This window comes from Gorilla gorilla, chromosome 4 (genome assembly GCF_029281585.2).
Source record: "Gorilla gorilla gorilla isolate KB3781 chromosome 4, NHGRI_mGorGor1-v2.1_pri, whole genome shotgun sequence".
Classification (NCBI taxonomy): Eukaryota; Metazoa; Chordata; class Mammalia; order Primates; family Hominidae; genus Gorilla; species Gorilla gorilla.
In genome coordinates, this window is record NC_073228.2 from 28332899 (window position 1) to 28356175 (window position 23277).

At 52.5% G+C, this 23277-nt stretch overlaps 2 protein-coding genes across 16 annotated transcripts in view; both read left to right on the forward strand.

The window, feature by feature from the left end:
* The window catches only part of STRADA (STE20 related adaptor alpha), a 39000-nt gene extending 21294 nt beyond the window's left edge, over nt 1–17706 (forward strand). For 7 of the 10 annotated variants that reach the window (XM_004041158.5, XM_004041156.5, XM_019026774.4 and 4 more), the window contains 9 exons: nt 6454–6556; nt 7034–7155; nt 9739–9847; nt 9961–10084; nt 13139–13310; nt 13818–13922; nt 15964–16205; nt 16499–16541; nt 16795–17706. In XM_004041158.5, the coding sequence (XP_004041206.1) occupies nt 6454–6556; nt 7034–7155; nt 9739–9847; nt 9961–10084; nt 13139–13310; nt 13818–13922; nt 15964–16205; nt 16499–16541; nt 16795–16947 (1173 nt within the window). In that variant the 3' untranslated portion in view covers nt 16948–17706. The remainder of the gene's footprint in view (nt 1–6453; nt 6557–7033; nt 7156–9738; nt 9848–9960; nt 10085–13138; nt 13311–13817; nt 13923–15963; nt 16206–16498; nt 16542–16794) is intronic. The other 3 variants (XM_019026775.3, XM_063706196.1, XM_063706199.1) reach the window with 1 other exon arrangement.
* Nucleotides 17707–18544: 838 nt separating this feature from the next.
* Nucleotides 18545–22742, forward strand: LIMD2 (LIM domain containing 2). 6 transcript variants are annotated; one of them, XM_063706201.1, is made up of 6 exons: nt 18545–19570; nt 20088–20188; nt 21198–21289; nt 21477–21518; nt 21608–21747; nt 21835–22742. In XM_063706201.1, exons 3-6 carry the CDS (start codon nt 21248–21250, stop codon nt 21992–21994), a joined length of 384 nt encoding a protein of 127 aa, XP_063562271.1. In that variant the 5' UTR covers nt 18545–19570; nt 20088–20188; nt 21198–21247; the 3' UTR covers nt 21995–22742. The 6 variants fall into 6 exon arrangements, with proteins under 6 accessions (XP_063562271.1, XP_018882325.1, XP_004041210.2 ...); XM_019026780.4 differs by lacking the exon at nt 18545–19570 and having other exon boundaries at nt 19972–20188; XM_004041162.4 differs by lacking the exons at nt 18545–19570; nt 20088–20188 and adding an exon at nt 20269–20512.
* Nucleotides 22743–23277: the final 535 nt, after the last annotated feature.

Consider the following 23277-nt stretch of genomic DNA (forward strand, 5'->3'; position numbering starts at 1 on the left):
GACCTTGTGATCTGCCTGCCTCGGCCTCCCAAAGTACTGGGATTACAGGCGTGAGCCACCACACCCAGCCCCCAGAACTTTATTTTCTAAAGGCCAGGTGTGGTGGCTCACACCTGTAAACCCAGCACTTTGGGAGGCTGAGGCAGGAGGATGACTTGAGGCCAGGAATTTGAAGCTAGCCTGGGCAACATAGTGAGACCCCATCTCTAAAAACAAAAAAACTAGCCAGGCATGGTAGCGCACACTGGTAGTCCTAGCTACCCAGGAAGATGAGGCAGAAAAATCCCTTAAGCCCAGGAGTTCAAGGCTGCAGTGAGCTAGGATAGCGCCATTGCACTCCAGCTTGGGAGACAGTGAGACTCTGTCCCTAATTAAAAAAAAAAAATTAGCCTGGCATGGTGGCATATACCTGGGAGGCTGAGGTGGGAGGATCCGTTTGAGCCCTGGAGTTCGAGGCTGTAGTGAACTATGATCATGCCACTGTACTCCAGCCTGCGTGACAGAGTGAGACCCTGTCTCAAGAAAAAAAAGAAAAAGAATTTTATTTTCTAAAACTAATACTTTTGGGTTAGTTTTGGTAGTTTTCTGTAATACTGGAGAGTAGAAATAAATATTGTCAAGTTACTAACTAAGCACATTGATAGTTTAATGAATCATTCTCTACCTAGGCTTAGCAAGAATGTGTCTTAGTGTATAGCCTAGTAGACAATATGTCTTATAAGCTTATATGCATGCCTGACAAGGAAGAGGGACATAGGTAATGAAGTATCTATCTGCCGGGCGCCATGGCTCACGCCTGTAATCCCAGCACTTTGGGAGGCCGAGGTGCGCGGATCACCTGACGTCAGGAGTTTGAAACCAGCCTGGCCAACACAATGAAACCCCATCTCTACTAAAAATGCAAAAATTAGCCGGGCATGGTAGCACGCACCTGTAATCCCAGCTACCCAGGAGGCTGGGGCAGGAGAATCACTTGAACCTGGGAGGTGGAGGTTGCAGTGAGCCGAGATCGCACCATTGCACTCCAGCCTGGGCGATAGAGCAAGACTCTGTCTCAAAAAAAAAAAAAAAAAGTAGTATCTATCTGTGGTTTCTCCAAAGGGAGTTATTTAGAGTACATAAAATGAATATTTGAATCTCAGGACTCAGCTGTCTTTCATAGTCTCTTTCAAGTGAGAGAAATTTTAAGGAGTTTGCTTAGAGAGCAGATGTGTGAAGACCTTCAGATACAAAGTAGTTGCCTCTCATTGAGGCCATATTGTTACCTACTGAAAAATGCAGTACTTTCTCACATGCAGGAATCAGATTCTGATCTATAGAGTGTCCTGAGTAACACAGGAATCTAACGACTGTGTCGTTATGAGCCTGGCATTTCCAGCATAGGTCATCATGCTGAACCCGTTACCAAAGGAACTGGCTGCATTGACCTATTCTCTTCTTTAGCCCATGGGAATGAAAAGATCATGGGCAGAAAGCCTCAGTTCAAACTTTGCTTAAATCATTTTCATTTTTTAAGTATTTGCCAGCGGTGTTCCAGGCATTGGGGGAATACATCAGTGAACATGACAGACAAGGTCCCTGCCCTTCTGGTGCTTGCATTTTAATGGAAGAGACTTCAGTGGAAGATTTTAGAGAAATAAGCTGCAATGGTAACTTCTGTGAAGAAAGGAAAGCAAGGCTGTCTGATAATGTGACCAGGAGCCTAGTTTACTTTGGCTGGGCAGTCTCTCTGAAAAGGACATTTAAGTTGAGACCTCAGTGATGTTGAGGAGGTAGCCATGAGAAAAATAGCAGGGTCAAGGGAAGAAGGAGGCTAGGAGGGTTCCAAAGGGACAGTTAGTGCAAGTTTCCTGAGACTGGAACACGCTTGTTTATGTGGGAATGTTGTTCAAGTCAGGCGAGCGTGGTGTGGAATGAGATCACAGAGGTAGGCAAGGGCCAAATCATTTGTATACTCATAGGCTGGGGTGGGGAGTTTGGGTCTGAAAGCAACCCACTGAGCTTTCTATTAACTGTTAACATTGATTTTATTAAGGAATAGATTAATACTTCAGAAAACAGAATCTGCAGAGCAAGAATATGTGCAGGAGTTAGGGGTATATAAGGTTGAGAAAATGAGACACTTCAAGACCAAATGAGCGTTGTGAATTCTAAACCGATGGAGAGTTGTCATTTCAGAACTCTTGCTTGAGGCTTTTTGCTCAAATTGCTGCTCCATTTTTGCCTCCTGGTTGTGTATCTCTCTCACCTTGGTGAGGTACCTGGCATGTGGTAACCAGTATCTTAAGATCTTAAGATGATTCTGAAGATGAGATCGTTTGAAGAAGCTAGAGTCAGCAGGGTGCGGTGGCTCAAGCCTGTAATCCCAGTACTTTGGGAGGCCGAGGCAAGACAATCGCTTGAGCCCAGGAGTTTGAGACCAGCCTGAGCAACATAGGGAGACCTCATCTCTACAAAAAATACAAAAATTAGGTAGGCGTGGTGGCACATGCCTGTAGTCTTAGCCACTTGAGAGGACTGCTTGAGCCTGGGAGATTGAGGTTGCAGTGAGCCATCATCTTGCCACTGCACTCCAGCCTGGGTGACATAGTGAGAGCCTATCTCAAATAATAATAATAATAATTTTTAAAAATTTAGTGATCCTAGGCCAGGCATGGTGGCTCACGCCTATAATCCCAGCACTTTGAGAGGCCAAGGTGGGAGGATCACTTGAGGTCAGGAGTTCAAGGCCAGTCTGGCCAACATGGTGAAACCCTGTCTCTACTAAAAATACAAAAATTAGCTGGGCATGGTGGCTCACACCTGTAATCCCAGCACTTTGGGAGGCTGAGGCGGGTAGATCACTTGAAGTTAGGAGTTCGAGACCAATCTGGCCAACATGGTGAAACCCTGTCTCTACTAAAAATACAGAAATTAGGGGTGGTGGCAGGCATCTGTAATCCCAGCTACTTGGGAGGCTGAGGCAGGAGAATCACTTGAACCCAGGAGGCAGAGGTTGCAGTGAGCTGAGATCGCACTACTGCACTCCAGCCTGGGCAACAGAGTGAGACTCTGTCTAAAAAAAATAAATAAATAAAAAAACTTAGCCGGGCATGGTGGTTCGCACCTGTAGTCCCAGCTACTTAGAAGGCTGAGGGAGGAGAATCGCTTAAACCCAAAAGGCAGAGGCTATAGTGAGCTGAGATCATGCCATTGCACTCCAGCCTGGGTGACAGAGTGAGACTCCGTCTCAAAAATAAATAAATAAAATAAAATAAAATTTAATGATCCTAGAATTTATTTTGAGAGCATTAGAAAACACAGATAAGTATAAAAACCAGTATCAAATCAACTTTACTGATCAAGCTCTGCTTAGGATTCTCTGTTTCCTCCATTTTCTCTTTTCCATTTTATTTGTTGAACAGGAGAGTCACCAAAAAGTAGAGAGCAATAGAAGGAGGAGGAGAATAGGATTCACATGTATTGAATGTCTTTTATACACCAGGTAGCACTAAGCTCTTAACATATTTTATCTCATCTAATAGATACAACACTATGAGATGGAAATTATTCAGCTGCTGATATAATGGAGATCCCAAGAGATCAGAGTGACTTGCCCAGGGTCACAGAACCAGTAACAGACCTGAGTACAAATTCTGCCTCTATGTGGCCCATAAGCCTATGCTCTTTGTATTGTAGCATATGTTTTATTTAAAATAGCCTTTCCCAATTATCTTTCCCAAAATTTAACAGATGTTAGGCACAAAAGGTTCCCTAGACAGATCTCTTTGGGAAATGCTGGGTTAAACACAGTTAAGTTTTCTTACTACAGAATTTCTCAGTGCCTTTAATATGGACGTACACCTTGTGATCCTCCATGAGAGAGTGTGCTGCATTTCCTAACTTCACTGGACATGGAAACTTTTTCCATCCAACTGGCAGAATCAGAGTTCCGTGGGGCCTACTTTGGGGAAATCCTGCACTGAAACAATAGGAAAATGGTCAAGAGACAGGAAGAGGCATTTTCACCTTGGAGAACGCTCACATGACTGATAAATATATGAAAAGATCCTCATCTTCATTAGTAATCAGGGAAATGTAAATCAAATCCATGAGACTGGCGAAAATTAAGAAATCTGAAAATACCAAGTGTTGGGGAAAAGATAAATTAATAAGAACACATGTGGCCGGGCACAGTGGCTCATGCCTGTAATGTTAGCACTTTGGGAGGCCAAGCTGGGTGGGTCACTTGAGGTCAGGAGTTCAAGACCAGCTGGGCAACATGGCAAAACCCCATCTCTACAAAAAAAATACAAAACTTAGCCAGGCATGGTGGCTCACACCTATAGTCCCAGCTACCTGGGAGGCTGAGGCAGGAGAATTGCTTGGACCCAGGAGGCGGAGCTTGCATTGAGCCAAGATCGTGCCACTGCACTCCAGCCTGGTGACAGTGAGACTCCGTCTAAAAAAAAAAAAAAAAAAAAAAACCACGTACATTGCTGGTGGGAGTGTAAATTGGTATAACCATTTTGGAAAATAATTTGGCATTGTCTCAAACAGTTGCTTGTTCATATGCTCTGTCACTAGCAATTCCAGCCACTCCTAATTACAGGCTTTAGTCAGGATACATATTCAAACATGTTTATAGTAGCACAGTCCATAATAGCAGAACAGAAAAACAACCCAAATGAGCCATCAAAGTTGGAATTGGATAAACTGAGATATATTCATGTGCTGAATATATTATACAGCAGTGAAAATGGGTGAACTACAGTGAAATACAACAATATGGCCAAATCTTAGAAATTTAAAAATTGATTAAATTAGAAATGGAATTTGGTGACAGGGCTTAATTTTGCTTGACTAGGTTCCTCTTATTGCCAGGGTAAGTGGTGAGGGAGACAGAGCCCACTTGAGGGTTTCTTTCCCCATCAGCAGCATCAACTGTTTTGAAACCACATACAGCCAATAATCTCAGCTCCTGCCAATAATCTCAGCTACTTGGGAGGCTGAGGCAGGAGGATCAATTGAGCCCAGGAGTTCGAGGCCACGGTGAGCCACGAACTCACCACTGCACTTTAGCCTGAGCGACAGAGAGATAACCCATCTCTTAAAAACAACAGCAACAAAACAACAAACAAACCAGATACACGTGAAACGTCAGCCAACAGGGTAGTAGATTAATCTCACTGGCTTGGGCCTGGATCCTGTGCCACGTACTCACGTTTTGATTTTTGGCAAGTCACGTAATCTCCTTGGCCCTCGTTTTTGTTAGTGAAAAGTGGAGATAAGATCTGTCCCGGCTACTTGACTGAGCTATGGAGGAATCATGTGCAATGTGGAAGTGCTCTGGAAAGTATACTCTGGTCATCTAACAGGTATAGAGCACCATCATCTTTATGGTTTCCTCTGCAGAGCCACTTCCCAAAGAGTTGTTCAAGCACCGCCTTTTCAGAACACTCTCAGTTCGTGCTCTTCTGAGTAGTGCTGGGTCAGGAGCCTCTCATACTTTCACAAAGGACTTTTTCTGCCTGGAGGTCAGGTTTTTGAGTGCAGCCCATGAAACATGAGCTGGCCCAGGTTTCTCCATTTCAGTTAGATGTGCATCTAAAGAAAGAGAATCTAAAAGAAAAGCAGTCACAGTCCCTAAATCATACACATAAATTTAGGTGTGGAAGAAGGAAACAGTCCATTAAGCTGAAAGAAGAGCTGTTGGTCTGCCATGTGTTTTGCACAAACTCAGACATGGCTGGACACCTTCCTCTAGGACCTTAGAGGCCAGAGTTGTGACACATCCTAAGTGGCTGGACTCCAGCTTCACTCACAGCACACGTGGGCAGGAACGAGGGAGCAGGCCACGTCAGCTGCCTGGACGATGCCTGAGACCTGACAGCTCTGTGCCTTGCCTGCAGCTCAGGGCATCAGGGTTCTCCCACTTCACTTGGAAATGTCAGGCAATGACTGGCCCGGGCTCTTGGTTTGCTAAAGAGGGGGCTACTCCTGGCCACATTTTCCCTAGAGCAAGATTCAGTGTTTGACCTTTTGGGATCTTGTGGTCAGGACCTTAAAAATAGGATCCTAATGCATCAGGAAATTCATGAGAACCCCTACCTCTCCACCTGCTTCTCTTTTCCAAACACGCTTCCATTCTCTAGACATCCCTTCTCCAAGTGAGAATTTCATAGCTTTTAGCAAATGCATTGATTGTTGGAAAGGACAAGCAGATTAACATTTGATGGGAACAGGTCCTTGTCTCCTCATTTGTAGACAACCCTAACACTTGCTCTGATATTAGTGCTGATTACTACACTGAATGTGGTGTTTTGTTTCTCTTCAAATAGTGCTGGCACTGAGTCGGGATTTGTGTGTGTGTTTAGATGCCAGTCTCCTCGTGGGTCTGAATTACCACCTTCACCCCACGCCCATCCCACCCCCAGTTTTCTCTCCTAACCTATTTTTCTTTTTCTTTTTTAGACCAATGATGCGAGCTCAGAGTCAATAGCATCCTTCTCTAAACAGGAGGTCATGAGTAGCTTTCTGCCAGAGGGAGGGTGTTACGAGCTGGTCACTGTGATAGGTATGTGCAGGGGCTGTCCTTACTCTCCTGCTCTCTGCTCCAGGGGCTGCTGCAGCTTTCTCAGCAGCCCCAGATGTGTGTACAGCAGAGGCCATCCACTAGTTACGAGGATTCATGGGCACAGACTTGCTTCTGTGGGTTTTCTTTGTTTTTTTCTGCCAAGTATGGGAAGAGATCAAACTTCCAGGAAAGAAGCTCTTTTGCCATCTTTCCTTTGTGGCTGCATGTTTCCGGTGTCCTGGCCATAGTGAGTCAGAAAGGTTGGCTGAGAAGGAACTGATGAGAGAAAAATCAAGAAATGTGAGCCATGAACATAACAATTAAATTCTGCTGGGAAAAGGAAAAAAAAAAAAGTAACGGTCGTGAAAAATTTAACATTAAGTTTCTTTTGAAATCAAGTCCCTTTTTTAAAGGAAAATTTTCTTAAAACCCTTTGTTGTTCTTGTCCTTGCGTGTGGCATTCCCTTTTTCTTTTAGGCAAAGGATTTGAGGACCTGATGACTGTGAATCTAGCAAGGTACAAACCAACAGGAGAGTACGTGACTGTACGGAGGATTAACCTAGAAGCTTGTTCCAATGAGATGGTAACATTCTTGCAGGTAATAAACCATGAGTGTGTCACATGGAGGGAGGGTGGGCTCTTGGCTCTGATAGGAATTACAAGGAATTACAGAGAAATGAAGGGAGACTAAACGTTCGGAAGTTATGGAAGCTTTCAGTGGAGAATCCTGGCCATTTGGCACTAAGGATTGGGCTGAAATGCTGCTCAGGCTAATTTATATTTCCCTTTTCTTCTCCAAACACTCCCTTCTGGCTTTTTTATTCATTTATTTATTATTTAGAGAGAAGCTAAGTAACTTGCTCATGGCAGAGGCAGGATTCAAACCCAGGCCATCTTGTTCCAGACACAAGGCGCCTGCCCTGCCACCAGTGGCCATCTTCTGGCTCTCAGCCTCCTGTTTGCCTGATGTTCCTTTCTTTTTCTTTTCTTTCTTTTTTTTTTTTTTTTTTTTTTTTGAGACGGATTCTCACTCTGTCACCCAGGCTGGAGTGCAGTGGCACGATCTCGGCTCACTGCAACCCCCGCCTCCCGGGTTCAAGCGATTCTTCTGCCTTAGCCTCCCGAGTAGCTGGGACTATAGGCGCACACCACCATGCCCGGCTAACTTTTGTATTTTTAGAAAAGACGGGGTTTCTTCATGTTGGCCAGGCTGGTCTCAAACTCCTGACTTCAGGTGATCTGCCTGCCTTAGTCTCCCAAAGTGCTGTGATTGCAAATGTGAGCCACCGCATCTGGCTTCTTTTTTTTTTCGAGACAGGGTCTCATTTTATTGCCCTGGCTGGAGTACAGTGGCCGGACCACGGCTTACTGCAGCCTTAACCTCCTGGGCTCAAGTGATTCTCCTGCCTCAGCCCCCCAAGTAGCTGGGACTATAGGCACACCACACCTGACTAATTTTTGTATTTTTTGTAGAGACAGAGTTTCACCATCTTGCCCAGGCTGGTCTCAAACTCCTGAGCTCGAGCAATCAACTCACCTCAGCCTCCCAAAATGCTAGGATTACAGGTGTGAGCCACTATGCCCAGTCCTGACATTCCTTTCTATTCGAGAAGCAAGTAGCCACTCTCTCGTTAAACTGAGAGAGGGGGCAGGCATGGTAGCTCACGCCTGTAATCCCAACACTTTGGGAGGGCAAGGCAGGGAGATTGCTTGAGCCCAGGAGTTTGAGATTGCACTACCAAACTCCAGCCTGGGTGACAGACTGAGTCCCTGGCTCAAAAAACAAAACAAAACAAAACGGAGAGAGACTGTGAGTCTAGTAAGTGCCTGGGAGTTAGACTCTCCTTTCCTGATGCCAGCTTAGATTCAGGGCCTGGGGCAGTTTTCCTTCAGTAGAGTTAGTTGCAGCCCCTCTCCTCCTTCATTTACAACTTTTTCTGAATTGGTGGTTACCTGATGGTGCTCTAGGACCTGTTCATCTGTTCATAGTAGTTTGGTGGGTCTGAGGATGGAGCAGAAGCCAGTCTCAGCTGGCCTTCTCCTCCATCAACTATGTTTTCTTTTTCTTTTTTTTTTCTTTATTTGAGACAAGGTCTGGCTCTGTTGCTCAGGCTGGAGTGCGGTGGTGCAATCACAGCTCACCACAGCCTCAACTGCTCAGGCACAGGTGATTCTACCACTTAAGCTTCCCGAGTAGCTGGGACTAAAGGCATGCACCACCATGCTCAACTAATTTTTTGTATGTTTCATATAGATGGGGTTTCGCCATGTTGCCCAGGCTGGTCTCCAACTCTGGGCTCAAGTGATCCGCCTGCCTCGCCTCCCAAAGTGCTGGGATTACAGGCGTGAGCCACCATGCCCGGCCATGTTTTCTTTTATAATAGAAACATAGTTTTGGGCTGGGCACAGTGGCTCACGCCTGTAATCCCAGCACTTTGGGAGGCCAAAGCAGGCCTAGGCAACGTGGCAAAACCCTGTCTCTACAAAAAAATAAAAAAAATTAGCTAGGTATGTTGACGTCCACCTGTGGTCGCAGCTACCAGCGAGGCTGAGGTGGGAGGATGACTTGAGCCTGGGAAGTTCATTCTGCAGTGAGACGGGATCACACCACTGCACTCCAGCCTGGGTGACAGAGCAAGACCCTGTCTCAAAAAAATAAAAAAGAAAACATTTTTGGCCAGGTGCAGTGGCTCGGTGGCTCACGCCTATAATCCTAGCACTTTGGGAGGCTGAGGCAGAAGGATTGCTTGAGCCCAGGAGTTTGAGACCAGCCTGGGCAACACAGTGAGACCTTGTCTCTACAAATAACAACAACAAAATATTTTTTGTTTTCTTATCTTAAAGAGGAATTCTATACGTTGGCCCTTGAAATTGAGATAAGCTTATAACTTCAGAAGTCTTCAGTCAACAGTTTGCCTTCATCATCTCTGAGTCAGTGTGCTGGCACCCTTTGTTGTTGGCAGTTTCCCTATCTGGCAGAGGCAAAGCAGTGCTGGGTCCCTGCAGAGGCAGCAGGGCCTTGTTTTTCCTATGTTGGCAGGCACCTGCTTAGGCTGTTCCCATGACTCTGAGAACACCCAGAAAGTGCCAGGTCCCCCTATTGTCCATGCTGCCATCTTTGTGTTGAGCAGCATCCTTCAGTGCCATTTGGTTCTGACTTCAGCTTCATCATTGCTTCCAGGGCGAGCTGCATGTCTCCAAACTCTTCAACCATCCCAATATCGTGCCATATCGAGCCACTTTTATTGCAGACAATGAGCTGTGGGTTGTCACATCATTCATGGCATACGGTGAGTGGGAAAGGGTTCTTGGTAGAAAGGGGTTATTGGGACTCTGTTGTCAGATTGCCTGTGTTTTCCTCCTCTATTACCTTTCACTGCCTCCATGCAATCCTTTTCTCCAGGTTCTGCAAAAGATCTCATCTGTACACACTTCATGGATGGCATGAATGAGCTGGCGATTGCTTACATCCTGCAGGGGGTGCTGAAGGCCCTCGACTACATCCACCACATGGGATATGTACACAGGTGCGTTCTTAGGCGGCCTTTCCCATGATTACAGTGGGTAGCTATGCCCCTGAGCCTTCAGGTAAAGTGAAGTTTGACTGAAGTTAATGAAGCCAGAGTTTAAAATCAAGGATCTGGATTCTTGCTGAAGATCTCTTTGCTCTGAAAAGAAACAGGGCCCAGCGCGATGGCTCACGCCTGTAATCACAGCGCTTGGGAGGCCAAGGCGGGTGGATCACAAGGTCAGGAGTTCGAGACCAGCCTGGCCAACATAGTGAACCCTGTCTCTACTAAAAATACAAAAATTAGCCGGGTGTGGTGGCACGTGCTTGTAGTCCCAGTAACTGGGACTACAAGCTGAGGCAGGAGAATTGCTTGAACCTGGGAGGCGGAGGTTGCAGTGGCTGGAGATCACACCACTGCACTCCAGCCTGGGTGGCAGAGTGAGACTCTTGTCTGAAAAAAAAAAAAAAAAGAGAGAGAAGGATCTGGATTCTGACCTTGCCACTGACTTGGGAGATGGTCACTTAGCCTGTTAGTGCTGAAGCCACTGACATTCTCTTTGCTGAGCAGCTTGGTCCTGAGTGTTGTGTGAGAGGAACATCTGATGTGGACCTTTGTACTCCACTCTCTGCCTCCTTCTTTCTGTGACCCAGAGTCAGTCTTATGCTGAGAGACCAGGGCGAAGACAGATAGCTTAGTAGATAGTGTCAAGAAATCAGCTCATAGTAGGGAAAATGGTAAAACTGGACCCCTACCTAACTCCTCATACAGAGAAGGACTCCAGCTGGATTAAAGGCTTCTATGTAAAACGTGAAACTGTAGACTTAAATAGAAGGAAATGTGAGAAAATGTTTTTGTGACCTGAGGCATATAATAATTTCTCAACATTTTAGAAGCACAAAACATAAGACAAAAGATAGATGAATTTGATTAGATCAAGAAGATTTCTATCCAATACAAGATACCATGAAAAAGGTTAAGAAACAAGTGACAGAGCAGATGATATTAGCTTTGTCACCACAGGAGATTAGTAACAGGGAAATCTTGCAAATCAACAAGAAATGGACAGCAAAGCAAGAAAAATGGGCCAAAGATATGAAGTTTACAAAAGAGGAAACCCCAAGACAAACCCATCATAGGAAGAGCCACTCAAATCTCGCAATCAGAGAAAAGCAAATGAAAAACAAGATGTCACCTTATACACATGAGACTGGCAGCGGTTGGGAGGCTGGACGAGTCCCAGTGTGGCAAGGACGGGGAGCCTCCTGTCCAGGTGGTGGAAGATGCCCGGTGCTGCCAGTCAGGGTCACGGAACCAGAACCATCAATGCCACTTCTGGATGTACACCCTAAAGAAACCCTCGTGCAGACCCATCAGGGGACATGTTTGGATGTCACCATTCACACGTGTGTTGGTTAGGGGTAGTGTGAGTGTCTGTCCCCAGAAGGATGGATGAGTAAAAGCGTTAGATCTCTTCCCAGAACCAAGGTGACAATTAGAAGCAAAGATGAAAGTTACACAGCTAGCAACACAGATGTGTCTGGAAACTACAGCCCTGAGTGAAAAAGGAAGAATGGGATGCGGAACACAGTACCCCTAGGTACACTTTACAAGAGTCCTACAGAGAAAAAGTACAGATTAAAAGCATTCCTAGGAGGTAGGGCAAGAGGTGGTCTAGAGCATACAAGAGCACTGAACAGTCCCAGCACTCTGGGAGGCCAAGGTGGGTGGATCACCTGAGGTCAGGAGTTCGAGACCAGCCTGGCCAACATCACAAAACCCTGTCTCTACTAAACATACAAAAATTAGCCGGGCATGGTGGCAGGTGCCTGTAATCCCAGCTACTCTGGAGGCTGAGGCAAGATAATCACTTGAACCTGGGAGGTGGAGGCTGCAGTGAGCCGAGATCGTGCCATTGCACTCCAGCCTGGATGACAGAGCTAAATAAGCTTTTAATCTGGTGATATGTAAATGGAGTCATGATATTTTATGTTGATTTGAAGTTTTTCATTAAAACATAGTTATAGCTGGATGCAGTGGCAGCACTTTGGGAGGCCAAGGGGTGGATCTCTTGAGGTCAGGAGTTCAAGACCAGCCTGGCTAACATGGTGAAACCCTGTCTCTATTAAAAATACAAAAACTGGCTGGATGTGGTGGCGTGTGCCTGTAGTCCCAGCTGCTCAGGAGACTGAGGCAGGAGAATTGCTTGAACCTGGGAGGCAGAGGTTGCAGTGAACTGAGATTGCGCCACTGCACTCCAGCCTGGGCGACAGAGTGAGACTCTGTCTCAACAACAACAACAAGAACAAAAAACCTGGTTATAGGCCGGTCACGGTGATTCACACCTGTAATCCCAGCACTTTGGGAGGCCAAAGCAGGCAGATCATTTAAAGCCAGGAGTTCAAGACTGGCATGGCCAACATGGCAAAACCCCATCTCTACTAAAAATATAAAAATTCCAGGGCAGTGGTTCACGCTGGTAATCCTAGCACTTTGGGAGGCCGAGACGGGTGGATCACGAGGTCAGGAGATCGAGACCATCCTGGCTAACACAGTGAAACCCTGTCTCCACTAAAAATACAAAAAAAAAAAAAAAATTAGCCAGGTGTGGTGGCGGGTGCCTGTAGTCCCAGCTACTCGGGAGGCTGAGGCAGGAGAATGGTGTGAACCCGGGAGGCGGAGCTTGCAGTGAGCCGAGATGGCGCCACTACACTCCCGTCTGTGCGACAGAGCAAGACTCCGTCTCAAAAAAAAAAGAAAAAAAAAATTAGCTGGGTGTGGTGGTGCACACCTGTAATCCCAGCTACTTGGTTGGCTGAGGCACAGGAATTGCTTGAACCCAGGAGGCAGAGGTTGCAGTGAGCCTAGATTGAGCCACTGCACTCTAGCCTGGTGACAGAGTGAGACTCTATCTCAATAAAAACAAAAACATGGTTATGTATATGTAAAATACACATATACCTGTATAACACACGCACACAGGAGAGAGCTGGCCAGGTGGAGTGTGTGAAGACCAAAAATTTGTAGCAGGAGGGGCTCCTGCTCTCCATGACACCCTCCCCGCTTCCCCAGGAGTGTCAAAGCCAGCCACATCCTGATCTCTGTGGATGGGAAGGTCTACCTGTCTGGTTTGCGCAGCAACCTCAGCATGATAAGCCACGGGCAGCGGCAGCGAGTGGTCCACGATTTTCCCAAGTACAGCGTCAAGGTTCTGCCGTGGCTCAGCCCTGAGGTCCTCCAGCAGGTCTGTGTGTGGGCCCAGAGGAGCTCCCCTACCCAACTCATGATTCCCAAGGGAGCCTTCAGGCATTGCCTGGAGTCGGGGGCTCTCAACCTCCCAGTGGGGTAAAGGGGTTCCTGGAGGGAGGGAGCCCTCAGCGTGGGCAGCACCTGTCCACTGCAGATGGATGTGGTTCCTCCCAGGGGGTCCTAACCTCTACTGGATGCAATTTCAGCTCCCTTTAGGGACCCTTGGCACCCTATGAGAAGAGTGAGCATTTTGGAAATGTTTGCTGCTCTCTGGATCCCTGTGCTAAGCAGGGGCATGGGGCTGGCACTTCCTACTCCTTACAGAGCATCGCCAGTTGCAGGTGGTAAAATACCAGTTAGTCTTCAGTAGCACAGGCAAGGAGAGCCATTAGCAGCAGGTCCTGATGTGGGGACAGCCATCCTTTTCCTCTCTTTAGTTCTACCCTTTTTCTAAGAACAAAGACCAAATGGGGTAATCTGTGGCCTTTTTTTTCTGGCTTAGAATCTCCAGGGTTATGATGCCAAGTCTGACATCTACAGTGTGGGAATCACAGCCTGTGAACTGGCCAACGGCCATGTCCCCTTTAAGGATATGCCTGCCACCCAGGTAAGCCTGCCGCCCGTCGGTTTCCTTCTTGCCTGCTTGCCTTCCACAGATGTTCGTTGAGTAGCTCTCACACTCAGGACACAGACCAGGAATACTAAGATGAAAGACCCTGTCTTTTCCTTCAAGAAGTCCCACCCAGTGGGGGATGGTGACCTCACTCTTTGTTTACTTCCTGTGGCAAACCTGGTGGTAAGGGAGGCCAGCTTGGGGAGGGGAGCCCGGGAGCAGGGGTGCAAATGGAGGCCCACACGCTACATATCTATTTAAAACATATACATTAAGCTAACTAGTTTTTATAAATGTATAAAGTATGTTCTGTCCTCCTACTTGGATAAATATACCTGGAAGGTCAGTTTCTAATTTAGAATTCCCACAGTTCTCAACCGCATTCCAGCTGACACCTTTGGAACCCCCATTCTGTAAGTTCAGCTTCTGTTCATGCCCCTCCAGATGCCTGTCCTTTGGCCACCCCTAGGATCCAAGGGTGCACAGTCAGTGGCACAGTCTACCCTTGGGAAAACAGACCCAGGGAAGAGGCTTATCCAAGCCTCATTAAATCCAGAAAATGGATTTGGGGTTATTTGGGCAAGGATTACCTGGGTCCCAGCTACTTGGAGTGTGGTCTAGAACTGGGAGGGGCAGGATGCAGGCTCTAATTAAGCCACTTCCGGAACCCAGAGGCTGCTTGCCCGGTGGTAGGGGCAGCTGGAGGGTGGCCAGAGTGCAGCCCCCCAGAGCAGGGGCCCAGGGAGGTCCTGGGAGGAGGCAGCCTTGAGTTGGAAGGCAGACAGCAGTCACCTGTGTGGAGGAGGAACTAGGACACTCTTCTCGGCAGACAGCAGCATGTGCAGAGACCCAGAGTCTAGAAAAAACAGATCTGGAGAACAGCAGGGAGGTGTAAATGGTATAAATGGCCAAGGTGCAGTGCTTCTTGGGGGCTGCCAGGTGACAGGCGCAGAAGGAAGCAAGGGTACATTGTGAAGGGCTTTGATGCCACTTTAGAGCACTGGTTCCTGTCCTAAAGCCTGTGGAGCAGTGCTGAGGATTCTAAGCACAGGAGTGACAGCATAAGATAGCTCATTTACAAAGACCACCCCGGCAGATGGATTAGATCCAGTAGCTCAGTTAGGCGGGTATGGAAGTCTATGTGAGGAATCTAGGAGATCTCAGTAAAATAATTCAGTGACAGAGGATGCTCAGGAAAGAAAAGGTGACTGAGGAGGAACAAGAAGTCCAGGCCTAGAAGCAGCACCATCCACTAGAATTTGCTGCAGCGAAGGAGGGCTTCTGTGGCTGCACTGTCCAGCGTGGGAGCCATGAGACTGTGTGGCTGTCGAGCATTTAGAAGGTGACCAGTGAGACTGTGGGACTGAATTTTAAACCTCATTTAAATCGAAATAGCCACAAGTGGCTAGTGGCTATCACGTTAGTGCAGCTCTAGAGCAATTTCCAGGTTTCTGGCTTGGACAGCTTATGCGGTCATGAGGACTTCCACGAGGACAGGAGTCCCAGGTGGGGCTGGTTTTATATGTGTTGAGTTGGGGTACTTTGGAACAGCCACCCAGCCTGGCCTCCCCTTGGGCATCTTGCTCCCGTGTGGCCTGCTGCAGCGACAGCCCAGACTGTGGCACTGCAGGGACTGCCTCTCAGACCTCATCGGATCCACCTGGGCATGGCAGACGGCTGGGCTTCAAAGCAGGTTCATCTGACTGCTCCTTCCCTCTAGGGTGAGGACTCTACAGTAAAAGGAATTTGATGCCTTGTAAAGGGAGAGCGGAAACCGTGAGCCCTGCTTTCCAGCCGTGGCGAAAGCGGGTACTTTTGTGCAACCCCTCTCCTTTCACGTTGGCCTGGCTAGGGCGGAGCTGCCACACCAGTGACCAGCGTTTCTTTGGGAAAATTGGACTTACTCCACTTCCACCTTTTCCACTCTTCAAATGATCACATTTGCATATTGGGAACAGTGTATTTGTGAAGAGACTCTCAGGCCTTCCAGGGACCCCCACCCCCTACAGCCCAGGTCCTGGTTCTGTCCTCCCAGATGCTGCTAGAGAAACTGAACGGCACAGTGCCCTGCCTGTTGGATACCAGCACCATCCCCGCTGAGGAGCTGACCATGAGCCCTTCGCGCTCAGCGGCCAACTCTGGCCTGAGTGACAGCCTGACCACCAGCACCCCCCGGCCCTCCAACGGCGACTCGCCCTCCCACCCCTACCACCGAACCTTCTCCCCCCACTTCCACCACTTTGTGGAGCAGTGCCTTCAGCGCAACCCGGATGCCAGGTATTCCTGCTGGCCTGGGCCTGGGCTTCGGGAGAGCAGAGGGTGCTCAGGAGGGTAAGGCCAGGGTGTGAAGGGACTTACCTCCCAAAGGTTCTGCAGGGGAATCTGGAGCTACACACAGGAGGGATCAGCTCCTGGGTGTGTCAGAGGCCAGCCTGGGGAGCTCTGGCCACTGCTTCCCATGAGCTGAGGGAGAGGGAGAGGGGACCCAAGCCTGAGGCATAAGTGGCAGGATTTCAGGAAGCTGGGGGCACGGCAGTGATGCTGCGGTCTCTCCTCCCCTTTCCCTCCAGGCCCAGTGCCAGCACCCTCCTGAACCACTCTTTCTTCAAGCAGGTATCGTAGCCCCTTCGTTCTGGTTCTGGTTCTAGTTCTGGTTCTAACAACTCACAATCCCTTTAGCTTTCTCTCCCCTCCCTTTGAATGAGAGAAACTACCCCGCTTCCGAAGCCCCTGAAAGACACTGCTCCTTCCTCTCATGGAGTTGGCTCCGACAGCCCGTCTGCCACCAGGCCATGGTTCCTTGCCCCATGGTGTCCTGGGACCCAGAGCAACAGGATCTGTCACCCACCTCTCTCTTCTCCCCCAGATCAAGCGACGTGCCTCAGAGGCTTTGCCTGAATTGCTTCGTCCTGTCACGCCCATCACCAATTTTGAGGGCAGCCAGTCTCAGGACCACAGTGGAATCTTTGGCCTGGTAACAAACCTGGAAGAGCTGGAGGTGGACGATTGGGAGTTCTGAGCCTCTGCAAACTGTGCGCATTCTCCAGCCAGGGATGCAGAGGCCACCCAGAGGCCCTTCCTGAGGGCCGGCCACATTCCCGCCCTCCTGGGCAGATTGGGTAGAAAGGACATTCTTCCAGGAAAGTTGACTGCTGACTGATTGGGAAAGAAAATCCTGGAGAGACACTTCACTGCTCCAAGGCTTTTGAGACACAAGGGAATCTCAACAACCAGGGATCAGGAGGGTCCAAAGCCGACATTCCCAGTCCTGTGAGCTCAGGTGACCTCCTCCGCAGAAGAGAGATGCTGCTCTGGCCCTGGGAGCTGAATTCCAAGCCCAGGGTTTGACTCCTTAAAGCCGAGGACCGCCACCTCTTCCCAGTGCTTGCAACCAGCCTCATTCTATTTAACTTTGCTCTCAGATGCCTCAGACGCTATAGGTCAGTGAAAGGGCAAGTAGTAAGCTGCCTGCCTCCCTTCCCTCAGACCTCTCCCTCATAATTCCAGAGAAGGGCATTTCTGTCTTTTTAAGCACAGACTAAGGCTGGAACAGTCCATCCTTATCCCTCTTCTGGCTTGGGCCCTGACATCTAAGTCTTTCCCACGGTTTATGTGTGTGCCTCATTCCTTTCCCACCAAGAATCCATCTTAGCGCCTCCTGCCAGCTGCCCTGGTGCTTTCTCCAAGGGCCATCAGTGTCTTGCCTAGCTTGAGGGCTTAAGTCCTTATGCTGTGTTAGTTTCGTTGTCAGAACAAATTAAAATTTTCAGAGACGCTGCTGGAGAATGGCATTGTGTCTGCGTCAGCTCAGGGGCTACAGGCTGCTTCCTGGTGTGTGTGCTTGCAGGGATGGCCGTGCTGCCCCAGGTGAGAGCTGTCCCACCATCCAAGAGCAGGCCCATGGGTGCTCACGGAAGCTCAGCAGTGACCTCTTTCAGTAGATAGACCAGTTTATTTGAAAACCTATAACAGATCTGTCTCTTAACTATCTAAAATTTTAAGACTATGAATTTTAGCCTGTGGTCATCAAACCACTTTGGAGCTAAAAAGGTCCAAAGATTGAGACTGAGGCAGAGGATGCTGGTGGCCTTTGGCAGGAAAGGAGGTAGAAGGGTTTGTCTTGCAACCTGACATGGGTGTCTCCTTACCCTGGGTGCTAGCACCCAAAGAGCAGGAAACCTAAGAACCAGCCCCACCCATCCCTGCCATGCTGGCTGGCGCCAACGAGTATGAGCCAGGGGGTGCAAATCTGAGGCTCCCTGCAGTGCTTCCAGGGCACACGGCTTACCCTTCTCCCAGTCCCTCAGGGGGAAGGCCCTCCCCCAGCTCGGGCACCTCAAATGCCCCTCTAACCTGAAGCTGCTCTGAACCATCAGGTGCCCTTGCTTTCCGTTTCCTCCCAAATTTTAACAGCAGTTTAAAGAAGAAAAGTAAGCCTCTTTGGGCAGTGAGAGGCTAAGGTGAAGGGAATGACACTGACCCTGGGCTAGGATGGGGCCTGGGGCGAGTGAGTGTCGGGGCGGGGGGGGGGGGGGGGGGGCGGGGAGCATTTCCGGCCCTCCTCCCCCTGCTTTAAACCTCAAGTTCCCTTCGCCTCGCCCCGCCCTCCCCCCGCCACACAAACACAGTCTGTCGCCCAGGCTGGCGTGCACTGGCTTCATCTTGACTCACTGTAGGCTCCACCTCCTGGGTTCAAGCGATTCTTCTGTCTCAGCCTCCCGAGTAGCTAGGATTACAGGCACACACCACCACGCCTGGATGATTTTTGTATTTTTAGTAGAGACGGGATTTCACCATGTTGGCCAGGCTGGTCTTGAACTTCTGACCTCGTGATCCACCTGCCTCTGCCTCCCAAAGTGCTGGGACTACAGGCGTGAGCCACCGCCGAGCCAAGTTCCCTTTTTTTGTTTGTTTTTAACGCTGGTCATCAGTTTCCTTTGCTTCCGGATGCCTTCTGCACCTTGCTGTTGGGGCATCTTCAATGCCCATCTGCAGCTCAGCCCACAGGCCCGTCCTGGACAGGGTGCCAGGGCCTCACCATGCCCAGTGGCAGCGAGCCCTGCTCCTAGTACCCCCGGGGCTTCCCGTTTCTTGCATCAAACAGCCCCTTTGGAGAATCTGATGACAGGTGTGGAAGCTTTCCCGAGAGGCAGCCTCTTTAGAGGGTCTGACACTCCCCACTAGAGAGTCGGCCCACAGTGCAGACAAAACGCAGATCTTCCTCTAGAGAGAACAGAAAGCTGGAGAGGAGACGCGGAGCCGGTCCGTGGAGTCCGCCAGCCTGGGAAACAGCTGGGCGCTGGGGAAGCTGCAGCCTCCCTGCTCCCCTGCCAGGCGTCGGGCGGGAGCTGTTCTGTTCCCTGACAAGCGCGTGGGCCGCCAGTGCTATTCCTGCCACAGTGTGGGAAGGCGCTGGGCTCAGGGCTGTGCTTCCCGGAGCTGCTTCTAGCCTGATTTCAGGCCAAGCCACGCAGTCCCTGGTGCCCGGGAAGGCGCCGGCCTCGCCGCCGCTCCAAAGCGAGTGGCCATCTCTCGCCTGCTGTGCCTCCGGCCTGCTGTGCGGCTGCACGGAGGGAGCAGCTCTGCGGCCCAAGCTCTGTCACCTCAGCTCTCTGGGCCGCGGCTCCCACGTGAGAAATGAGGTGCGCTTGTTGGAGAGGGGGCCCCCGTTGCTGCCCACAGAATTCCGCCCCAGAAACGCTTGAGTACGTGGAGCCTCGGGGGACGGGTGCTCCGGGAACCACGCATACCGGCCTCCCCAGCCCGTCGCAGGGTTGCAGAGGCGCCGAGGGCTGGTGGGGCCGCCGGGCCCTCGTGCAGGCTCCTCCCCGCAGCCTCGCGGCCGGGCCTGGAGACCGCGTGCCCGGACGCCGCCGCCAGCCTCGTGGGCCGCAAAGGGGCGGGGGCGGCCCCTGGCGGCGGGAGGACTCGGCCGCCCGAGGGACCCCGGGCCAGGCTCCGAGGTCGCCCCGGCTGGGTCTCTGAGGCCCCACAGCTCTGGGCGGGGATGGGGGCGCCGGCGCCTACGCGCGAGGCCACCCGGGGGAAACCGAGGCAGTGAATGGCCCAGGCCCAGCCCGGTTATCCCGGAGCCAGGCCGGGAGCGCCCAGTGTCCCGCGACCGCAGCCGCCGCAGCCTGAACTCGTCCCCTCCCGTAGGATGCGGAGCGCGGCCCTTCCATCCTGTCCCTGCCACCGTTGCTTCCCCATGCCGGGCCGCCGTCGGGATGGGCAGACGGCGCGGCCGGTACCCGAGGCCTGTGAGTGCGAGGCCCGCGGGGCGCTGCGGAGCCGGGAGCGCGGAGCCGGGGCGGGGGACAGACAAAGGCGGGGACGGCGGCGAGGGGAAGACAAAGCGCGGAGGGGGGTCGGCGGCGTCGCCGGGGCCCCGGAGGCGGCTCCGGGCGCGGCGGAGCCAATGGGCGGGCGCGGGGCGGGGGCCGGCGGGGGCGGTGCAGCGATAAGGCGGTGGCGGCGGCGGTGGCTCGGGGACCACTGGCAGCGGCAGCAGCTCGCGCCCGCGCCCTCCTCGTACCCGTGCGCCCCCGGAGACCGATCCCGCCCCGCGGCCCAGGCCGGGCCTGGTGAGAGCCGCGGGGGGAGGGGCCGCGTCCGACTCCGGAACCGGGAGAGGCGCCGAGGGGTGTGGGGTGAGGGCCGCCCGTGGGGTCCCGGCGAGTCCGCGAGCCGCTCTCGCCCGGGGCGCACAGGCTCGAGTCCTCGTTTCAGGGCCGGCCCCCCGCTGGGCGGAGCCGAGACCCGCTGGCAGAGCTCGCGGCGTCGGGGTCTGGGGTCCCGTCCTCGCGGGGCCAGGTCGGGGGCCGAGGGGCGGGGCGGGCGGGGACCTCGGGCGCTGTCCAGGGGCTGCGCAGCCTAGGCCTCGACGCCCGGGCGCGGCACAGGGCAGCGAGGGCCGGGGTCAGGTCGGGGCAGAGGCTTCTCATCGCGGCCCCGCCGGCCCCGACCTCCCCTCACCCCAAGCGGGGTCCCAGCCCGCGGGACGCACACGGCGGCTGCGCGGGAGCCCCCGGCCCCTCCACTCCCGCTAACTTTGTTCTTCCGAGGGACGGTGCCACTCGGGACCCCGGCCCCTGGGGAGCAGGGGTGGGGGAGGTGGGTGAGGGGCGGAAGTGGCAAGACCAAGAGCAACAGGAAATGACTTAGGGAAAGTCCCAACCGCAATCCCCCCAGCCCCTGCCTGTCAACACCCCCCACCCTGCAGGCTGGGGCCGGGCTGGCGGGGCCCTCCCGACTGACTTCCCCTTGCAGAACCCAGCGGGTGCCGCGTCTCCACCCGAGGCTTCCACCTCCAACGAGCCATGTTCCAGGCTGCAGGAGCCACCCAGGCCACCCCCTCTCATGTAAGTGCCCGGCTGGGTGGGAGGGCCCCCCGGACAGGAGCCTGGCCTGGGGTGAAGGGGAGAGGCGCCAGAGTTTGCCGGCCCCCTTTGTGCCCAGCGGCGCGCCCCTGGGCCTTGGGCTGATGGCTGCAGCCCTGGTCCAGGGCCTCCCGGAGCTGCCCCTGCCCTGACCGCCCCTCTCCCTCAGGACGCCAAAGGCGGCGGCAGCAGCACGGTGCAGCGCTCCAAGGTAGGGGCCTGGGGCCAGGTGTGCGGGAGGAGGGGTGTGAGGGAGCGGGATGAGCACTGGGGCAGCACCTGGCTGAGCCTCCCGCACAGTCCTTCAGCCTGCGGGCCCAGGTGAAGGAGACCTGCGCCGCCTGCCAGAAGACCGTGTACCCCATGGAGCGGCTGGTGGCCGACAAGCTCATTTTCCACAACTCTTGCTTCTGCTGCAAGCACTGTCACACCAAGCTCAGGTGCGCCCCTGCCCTGCCCGCCCCCGCCTCGCCTGCCAACCCAGCCCCGACCTGACCTGACCTGACGCCGTTGTTTGGCTTCTGCAGCCTGGGCAGCTACGCCGCGCTGCACGGGGAGTTCTACTGCAAACCCCACTTCCAGCAGCTGTTTAAGAGCAAAGGCAACTACGACGAGGGGTTTGGCCGCAAGCAGCACAAGGAGCTCTGGGCCCACAAGGAGGTGGACCCCGGCACCAAGACGGCCTGAGAGGCCTCTGTAACCTTCCACCCCCTCTGCGGAGGGCCTGGAGCCGGCAGGGGGAAGGTGGGAAGGAGGTCGAGCTGGGCTTGCGTGGGGGCCAGATGGGAAGGGGATGAGGCTTGCTCAGGCGTAGGGGCCCAGGGCAGGGCTCTGCTCCAGGACTCCTTCCCTCTTCCTTCTCCCGCAGCCGGTGAGGGTTTGGGAACCAGGATTGGGGTCTGCCCACCACCCTGCTTCCTGCTTCGTTCAGCCTCCCTCCCCACCTCACCCCAGGACCCCCTGGGAGGCCCCCAAGCCCAGCTCCCCTATCTAGGTGCCTTTTCTCCAGCAAGGAGTCAGCATGCCCTGCTCAGGGTCCCAAGCTCCCTCACTGCCACCGGAGACTGTGTGGCCCCCACGTCTCCCCATCTACCTCTACCCTTAACCTGTTTCTGAGCCACGGAGACAGGGAGGAAGGAGCGCGACAGTGCCACCTGTTGGGCATCATAAATGCCCCTGCAGCCCATGGGGGAGGAGATGGGGAAGTGGAGCCACCCTGCCTCTGCAGGGCAAGGCAGGGCCTGCCCCAGTGGGGCTTGGGACCATCTCGAACAACCAGCGTGGAGAAGCAGAAGCAAAAGCACTCGCCAGGCTGCAGCCTCAGGCACTGGCAGGGGCTGGTGCGGCCCCACTCCCCTCCCCCGCTCCCATTTGTGCCCATCCTGTTGTGACCAACCCCGTTTTAAACACGTTTCAATAGATCCAGATTCTCTATTGTGTGGCCTGCTGGGGGATCTGTCACAGGAAGGGTGCAGACTCACCATGGGGCGGGCATGGGGGGACAGGGCCAGCCCCGACTACCTCGGCCCTGATGGGGGCAGGGAGCTAGAAGTGGGTGTCAGTTCCCTGACACACACACCATTGAGAAATGGGAGGGCTCCTCTTCACAGCGAGGGCTTCATGCTGTCACACCCACAGTGGTTTTGGAACTGAAACTCCACCTCACCCCTCAGTTCTGGGTTGGTTCAGACCCACCAACTTACCATATGCACCCCACTGTGAAGAGGCCTGAGAGCGGGAGGGCCAGGCTGCCAGTGGGTGATGGCGCCTGTCCTCGCTGCACTTCAGTGCCTGGGGTGCGAGCTGCCGCGTTCCCTGGCTGGTTCCAGCTGTCTAGCTCCCTCCCTTCTTCCCAGCCCTTTGACCTGGAAGTAAGTTGTTAGCGAAGAATGGCGGGAACCAGCAGACCCAGCAAGTGCTGCCGAAGGTTTTAGTGACCCCTGGATTGTCCCCCCTCATCGTTACCCCTC

Coding starts and splice junctions, on each gene's coding strand:
- LIMD2 (XM_004041162.4), top strand. CDS start 20,347: ATGGGCGGGCGCGGGGCGGGGGCCGGCGGGGGCGGTGCAGCGATAAGG. Junction 20,513..21,197: donor CGCGGCCCAGGCCGGGCCTG/GTGAGAGCCGCG, acceptor TTCCCCTTGCAG/AACCCAGCGGGTGCCGCGTC. Junction 21,748..21,834: donor CACTGTCACACCAAGCTCAG/GTGCGCCCCTGC, acceptor TGGCTTCTGCAG/CCTGGGCAGCTACGCCGCGC.